Raw genomic sequence first — 7,994 nt, 5'->3', positions numbered from 1 at the left:
TTTCGAGACCAAAAAAAAAAAAAAAAAAAAAAAAAAAAGTGTCCTCTTGTGTCCCAAACTTCCGATTGGTTTATTTGCACATTCTCATAAGGGAAGACTGAAAAGAACGTTGATTGATCATCTAAATGCGAGCAAGAGAGCTAATTTGAGGGAAATTGCTTTTAGTCGATTAAAATTAGGGGCGCGTTTAATGATGTGTGAAAAAGGAAACAATTATGATAATGGGTAATAAGCAGATTGATAAGGGCATTTATTTAGGTACCTTAATAGAACGGAAAAGGAGCACTTATGATTGTTAAAAGGGAAATTATCAGAGATAAAAAGGGGCACTTAACGCACAAGGATCACTGATCAGATAGGAAAAGGGGCACCGTATATAAGAATGAAGAAGGAGACACTTTTAATAAAGAAAAATGTGTACTGAGTTGAGAAAAAGGGGCGCCGATCAGATTTGAACAGGAGCATTTATCGGAGGTGAAAGCAGGCTTCATGAAAAGGAAGAAGTGGTCTCTTAATTATTAAACAGAAAAAGAGGCACATAATATGATTAAAATAAACGTTGCACTTATTAGAGATGAAAATGGAAGGGACACTTATATAGGAAGGAAAAAGAGCATTCATTAGAAAGGGTAGTTATTAGCGATGAGCACTTATCACAAAGGAAGGGGCGATGAAGGCCAAAGTAAAGCGAATGTCTCTCAGATTTAAATAGGGGCAATTATTGGAGGTGAAGGAGATCTTATCTGAAGTTAAAAGGAGTAACTTCTCATACCTGAAAAAGGGCATTAATTCGGCCACAGATGAAAAGGGATATTTGTGAAAAGGGGTAGAGGATCTTTTGATTCCAAGACCAACGGAGGAACTTATCATTCGGAAAAGGGGCACATGTGGAAATATTAAGGTGCGCTTGTCTAAGTTCTAAAGGGGGCACTTAATATCAAAAGTACAGAGGGGCACTTCCCGTAGGCTACCTGAAAAGGGGGACTTATTACTAGATAGCACTTATGAAAATGGTAAATGGACACTTATTGCACTTTTAAAAAATAATGGGTGCACTTAAAAGTAAAAGGGACACTTTACCAATGGAAAACGAGCACTTCTTACAAAGGTGGGGCCCGCGTTCTCTTATGTAAAAAGGAGCTCTTTTGGGGTACTTGAAAAAGTAGGGAGGAGCACCGGGGGCGCGCTGTGCACCGCCCCCCCCCCCCGGGACCTGGAGGGCCGCCTTCGGGGTACGTGGAGGTCAGATCATAATTGATTTTCTAAAAAAAAAAAAATTTGCACAGGTTGTTTCACAAGGTTTTACCTCTGAAAAAAAACTTTCCTGTATGAAGTTGAAAATCACTTCTTTCTTCAAATTCTTGTGTTTTGGATACCGGGAGCAACTTATTTTTTTCCTCCTCGGTGAGTCAAACCCGATTTTCCACTCTCGCTGAGTTGGTAATTTATTGTTACAAATTCAAATTCAAATTCAAACTTCATTGATTTCAATCCAAACAGATAGGATCATTTTTAATTTGTGTACATTGGATAACAAATTTCAAGGTTATAGTGTAACATAGATAATTGAGTGTAAGAATAAAGATAACAATATAACCAAAAGTGACACAAATTAACATGTTACATGCATGATATTCAACCAGCATTTTTGTTTGGGGGGGGGGGGGGGGTGGGTGGATGGTGGATGTTCAACCTTTGTCAATCTGTATCTTGGTTATTTTTATATGAATCCTATAGTTGATCACTCGGTTGATTTTGCGTCAATAATGGTTTAGTCATGCACGATGCCCATTGAATTGTAGGGCACTGGCATTTCTCGCGCTCTCTTCATTGGCACTTCATAAGTGATTGAAGGAACAATTAGAGAGCGGCTGCTATTTTCAAAACTGCTTTGTCACGTTTATCTTGTTGAAATTAGGTATTTTATGATACTTTAAGATGGATACAGTTGACATTTGGAAGTTGGCATACGAAGGTGACCTTGGTGCACTAAGGGTGAGAGCAACAGAGGATAAATCTCTGCTCTTAAAGTTAGACCAGGTAAGCAGGTAGAGATATTGTAGCCCAACTCGTTCAACTTTGTGTAGGCTACGGTACCGGTACGGTACGCGGTAATGATTTACATGACTTGTGCGCAAATCGCTATTTGGGAATGACGATGCAGATATCTCGATTGGAGGCAGGTTAAATGATTGGAATTTGAAATGATTGAGTTATACTTATAAAATAAACCATTTATATAATCATAAATCGAGTAACATGTATTATATGACTTTTAAATTATGACTGACATGACTAATTGGACGTGGCTGGTCACTGCCACTGGGAAAGATCTTGTCAAATCATTCAATTTTAAACAAATTAAAAGAAACACCAAGTTTGTCATGTATACCAGCCAGATTCTTTTTTTAATTGTGAGTAGTACTCTCTGCTCTTAAAGCACAAAGCTCAGAGTAGAAAACATGATATATGTGTACTTAATTTTCTGTTATCCAGCAATCAGTGCAGTATTTTGTCATCGTTTGAAAGGGAAACAAAATAATCAACACATTTTGCTGTTTAACTTGCTTGCGGCGTAATTACGGTATCACTTTACGATCAAAGTTAACATTAGCGCATATTACGTAGTTGTTTTGTAATTTTAATAATTAAGATCAACCTTGAGGCATAGCTATGTACCCATTTATTGCATAGAACATTTTTTGTTAGAATAACTTGTCTTATTCGTAACTTTAATCATTATTTTACAGAGTGATCGTATGCCCCTTCACTGGGCGGCATCTGGAGCAAAGTTTGAGGTTGTCCAGTATTTGTTGGAAAATGGAGTTCCAGTCAATGTATCAGATGATGTAAGTGTTTGACTCTGTTTTGCCTCGTTAAACAGAACCTTGAAGGGATTGTTTGCATTATATCATTCCATTTTATCCTCTCTTTCCCCTTACCTCTCTTCTCCCTCTTTCCACACATCATTGTCTATTTCCCTGTCCCAGTCTGAGCCATCTCTGCCTTCCTTCACTGTCTATCCCTGCCCCTCTCTCTCTCTCTCTTTTCTCTATCTAAATGTTCTATTGAAAAAGATATATTATTCCCCTATTCTCATTGTTTCTTTTCCTGAGCTGAGAAAAAAAAGAAAAATGAAGAAAAAAACAGAAGAAACAAGATAGGAAGAAGGTGAACAAGAACAAGAAGGACAAGAGGAAGGAGAAGAATGTATTGATGAAAAAGAAGATGAGAAGGGACATTAAAAAAGGCACAAGTAGAGAGTGTTTATGCTCTGGAAAGCTTGAGATGCGCTTTGGTGAAACTTTTAATAAAATAGGACCTCTGCCAGGTAATTCACTTGGCAGTAAGCAACAACAAAAAATAGCTCCTTTAACACAATTTTATATTTACAATTTGACATCTTCATATATCTTCTTCATGCTGTCCTTTCTCCCTCGAACTTCTTACTTAGCTGTCCCTTCCGTATCTGTAATATGTCTAAAAATTATTTAGATTTTTCTTTCTTTTCTTCTGTCAATTTATTTGAGCACAACTACTCTCTTTGTGCACTCTGAAATGATGAAAACAAAACTTGACCATTCTAAAATATAAATACAAAAATATGATAATCCTAAATCTTGCCAACTGTTTACATTTAATTCTGCTTATTTCTTATAGACATTTGAATACAGATTAGATCCGTTCCAAAGTTAACATTCAGGCATAATGTTTATTGTGAGTTGATGTTCCTTTACTTGTGAATGCATAACATTTTCATAAAAAATTTCTGAAGATATTTCGAAACATTTTTTTTTTTTTTTGCAGTCAGGTTGGAGTCCTTTGCACATTGCAGCATCCGTTGGTCATGCAGGTATTGTCTCTGCTCTGATTGGTCAGAATGCTGAAGTCAATGCAACCAATCATACGGGACAGACACCTCTCCATTACTCCTCATCAAGAAGTAGGGTCGAGGTTAGTATCCGATAATTATTGTAGGAACCAGAAGAGTTATCATATTCTTTAACACAGAAGTAACCTCATTCTTGCTCCAAACAGGTGAAATTGTATTTCAAGTTCTCAACCTCTCCACAAACATTCAAATTCTTACGGTATCCCAAGTTTGTATTCAATGTAGCATCATCAATAGTATTGTTTTATTACTCCAAGTACACACCCAGTCTGCCTTGCATTTACGCCTACAGGAGTAATGAGCCGTACTATCCCATCAGATTTACAATTTGACCCCTTGACATATTACATTTACATTAACATCGGGGGGGGGGGGGGGGGGTTAATGCAAATATATAAAAGGCCACAGACTCGGGGAAGGTATGTTCCTATCATTTTATTTTGGTTTCCATTTCCCTTCTTTGCTATCTCTCTGTTCTCATTATTTCTGCCAGTCAGTGATGGTGTGTGTGTAGGGGGGGGGGGGGGTGTTGAGGGTGATGTACACTAGTGTGCTCCGTCAAAGTCCAACTAGTCCTTATGTTAGCTGTATTCTGTTCATATTGTTCTTTTGCATTTTAATATTTGTTTCTGTGAAATGTTTGAGCATTTTTTCTCGACCACTTTTCATCTCAATGATGGTTTCAGCTGTTTGTGATAGACTCCTCTCCATACCCTCATAAAGAAAATGTTGTAGAGCACATTTCCACCACGCAAAAAGTTCAAGTCACTCCAATGTTACTCCTGTTCTGCTAGGCTTCCGTTTTTTCTGTGCTCATAGCATTGAAGGGATCCCTTCCAACCGCTACCCATGAAATACCTGGGTGGAGAGAGGCAAATGAAGATTATGCAGGAGAGTGGAGATTTATAACCGAGACACCGATCGATGAAATTCTTGAATGAAACCGAATCCAATGACAGAGAGAGAGAGAGGGAAAAAAAAAGAGAAAGATAGAGGAGAAAATACAGGGAGAAAAGAGAGGAAGAGATGGAGAGGGAGTGAGAGAAGGAGAGGGGGAACTTGAGCAGCTGGTTCTGAGAAGGCAAATCACATCATATTCATGCTCTCTCTTCCAGGTGACGGAGATTCTTTTGGACCATGGAGCCGATCCAATCATCAGTGATGAGAACGGAGCCACGCCCCTCCACCGTGCCGCCTCCAGAGGAAACCTAGAGATCGTCAAACTCCTCCTCCAGTTCAACTGCAGAGTGGATGCAACAGATAAACAAGGAAACACTCCATTGTAAGTGATAACCTTAAACTTTAATAATAACAAATAATTGTCATGACCTATCTGTATAGAAATTATGTTGATTACATGCTTGGATAAGGGAGGTGGGAGGAATATTTGCATAAAAAACATGGGACAGATACATGTTTTTGTTTATGACCTTATTGTTATCAGAAATGAAAAAAAATGAGGGATTTGCTATGCTATGAATTCTCTCTATTTCTTATATTTTAGGAAGCAATATATCTAAACACACAATCCAACATAAAAATAGGATGACTATTTACCAAATTTTGTGTGTGAACATATTTAGCCTTTTTTTAAATATAATGCTAATGAATCTTTAGAATATACTTTATTAAAAATTGTATTTTTTGGATAGCTGTTAGAACAGCTACATTTCAACACATTTAACCACATATCCATTGTCTTTATCTTAGTGTTTTATCACTTTAATCTATGTATCTTCTTCCCTCTCAGACATCTAGCCTGTGAGGAGGAGAGAACTGAGGAAGCTGTTGCGCTTGTAGAACATGGTGCAAGCCTTGAAATAGTGAACAAGGTCAGTTTGGTATACACTCCCACCTTAGGCAGCTCAAAGTGAAGGAAACAGTATTTTGCAGAATATCATCCATTCATTTACCTCATTGCCTACTGGAAACAGATGGCTCCTATATCAAACCTGTAGGGAATATAAGAATCCGGTAGCCAAAGGGTTAAAAATAGTTTAAGAATCACCCTCTGTACATGCTCACATCTTTTGAAATGACAGAGTGTAGTAGTTTGTTTGAAAATCCTCTTTCTTTACCTATTAGATTGTGACATTTCTATACTGTTACACAATTTTAATTCAAGTTTTCTTTCAACAACCTTATGTTATAGTAACTAGTAGGCATTATTTAGTAGCTGATAACCATAATAATTTTATTTATATGAATAGATTGTGATAGTATAGGACGAAATAGGAATAAGTACATGTAAGATATATACTAAAGAGAAAACCACAATATTTATCGAGCTTGTCATATTGTTGTTTTTTTTGTGGGGGGGGGGGGGGGGGGGGTGGGGTTGGGGCTAGGAGTTGAAGGAGGAAAGCAATGAAAAGTTATCCTGCATGAAATCCTATAGGATGAGATTGCATACATGTATTCCCTGACTTAAAACTCATTTCCATCTAAATGCAAATTGTGAATTTTCATTTTTTCAATATGCATGAATTTTCAGAGCTACTTGATTTCTAATTGATTCCATTATTTTTTCCATCTTCTTTTCAGGAGGAGAAGACACCCCTTGCCATGGCACCGGCAGGGTTAGCGAGGTCTTTGCAGAGATTAAAAGAATAGCGCCATCTTATGATGAGAACAGATATTTTTTTGAAAATGTGAACTTGCTGTTGAACGACAGAGATGTATAAAAGGACGATGAAGCATTGCATTCACCATTTTTGGAAAGAAATCTTGCTGTACATGCATTGTCGGAGAGAGATGTTAACTCTTTGCCTGCGGTGGTAGACAAACAATGGACTGACACATGTTTGTGAAATATACAGGCCAAAATTCACAAAGGAAGTTTGTTTGTTGAGGTTTATCGACAAACCTCCTTTATGAATTCGAGCCACAATCTTTATTGGTACACATACTCCAAACAATGTGGCAATTTAGAGTTTTAATCCATAACAAATAGAGGGTTAAATCAGAAAGCTTAATGACCTGTTTTCTTTTATTTGGGAGCACTATTATAATCTGTAAACATGTGAAAAATCTAAAAGATCCTTTGGATAAAAACTTAATCTCATCAAGATATGTAATAGCTCATCGAAAGACTAAGTTTAAATTTTAACTCAAAAACTTTAGATGCATTTAGAAACTATCTTTGTTTTGTTGAGGGGTAAGGGGTTGAAATATTACATTATCGGAACACATTTGGAAATGTAAATAATGTAATTTTATTCATATGAATGCAAGAGATCCTGTGGATAGAAATTTAATCTCGCAATGAAAAGCAAATAACTACCGTTGGTGAAGGTGATGGGACAAACTATCACTTCCGAGACGATCTGGATGTAGCTATCTTTCCGAAGCGAAGCTGAGGAAAGATAGCGACATTCTGATCGACGAGGAAGTGATAGTTTGCCATCGCCTGAAACCAAAAGGTGACCTTTCTTCACACAATTATTTACTTTGGTAAATAAAATTCTCTGAGCAAGTGCACTGACCAGCTAAGTAGCTAGTTTTGTTTAGTTTCTTTTACTTGATGATTTCTTATTGCACATTACTAGTAAACTGTTTAGAAAATAGCATCATCAAATTGCTATTATACATTTCAAATATAAGGTAGCTCAAACAATGTCCCTCGTTCAAAATCACTCCACACTTTCAAAGTTCAATCGTATTTCTTGTTCCTATTTGATAAATCTTATTGTACTTAGATTATTTTTTTTTTGTATCTTATATTTCCAAGAACAAAATATGATTTTGTACTTTGCAGTAAAATGTTGATAAATGTATGAATGTGTTTAAATTATCTGAAATAGTGAATTGCTTGATTATTTAGCTCTGTTCGATCTTCTTTGATAAGGATGCAAAGTGCTGGGAGAGACACACACATGCACAAAGACAAAGATACAGACAGACAGAGGGGATGGGAAAGAGGGTGTGAAGGAAATAGAGTAGAGAGAGAGAGAGAGGTGATTTGTGGGAGGAGGGTGTGCAAGATCTAGAGAGGGAAAGAGATAAATGGACAATAGATAGAAAAAAGAGAGGGAGAAGAGTAGAGGACAAGAAAGAAAGAGTGTAGGGAGAGAAGAGGGGGTGGAGTCAAGGGGTATAAAGT

The 7,994-nt window shown here is 37.0% G+C and overlaps 1 protein-coding gene across 1 annotated transcript; it reads left to right on the top strand.

Moving 5' to 3' along the window:
• The first annotated feature begins 1,860 nt into the window (after positions 1 to 1,860).
• Positions 1,861 to 7,685, top strand: LOC115918606 (26S proteasome non-ATPase regulatory subunit 10-like). The gene is made up of 6 exons (XM_030984757.1): positions 1,861 to 2,040; positions 2,751 to 2,849; positions 3,808 to 3,954; positions 5,008 to 5,174; positions 5,643 to 5,724; positions 6,437 to 7,685. The coding sequence occupies exons 1-6, from the start codon at positions 1,939 to 1,941 to the stop codon at positions 6,503 to 6,505; spliced, it is 666 nt and encodes a 221-aa protein (XP_030840617.1). The 5' UTR covers positions 1,861 to 1,938; the 3' UTR covers positions 6,506 to 7,685.
• The last annotated feature ends 309 nt before the right edge of the window (positions 7,686 to 7,994 follow it).

The sequence above is a fragment of the Strongylocentrotus purpuratus genome, unplaced genomic scaffold (assembly GCF_000002235.5).
Source record: "Strongylocentrotus purpuratus isolate Spur 01 unplaced genomic scaffold, Spur_5.0 spur5_scaffold_14, whole genome shotgun sequence".
Taxonomy (NCBI): Eukaryota; Metazoa; Echinodermata; class Echinoidea; order Camarodonta; family Strongylocentrotidae; genus Strongylocentrotus; species Strongylocentrotus purpuratus.
The sequence above is the reverse complement of the archived record's forward strand: the minus strand, read 5'-3'. Positions and strand labels throughout refer to the sequence as shown.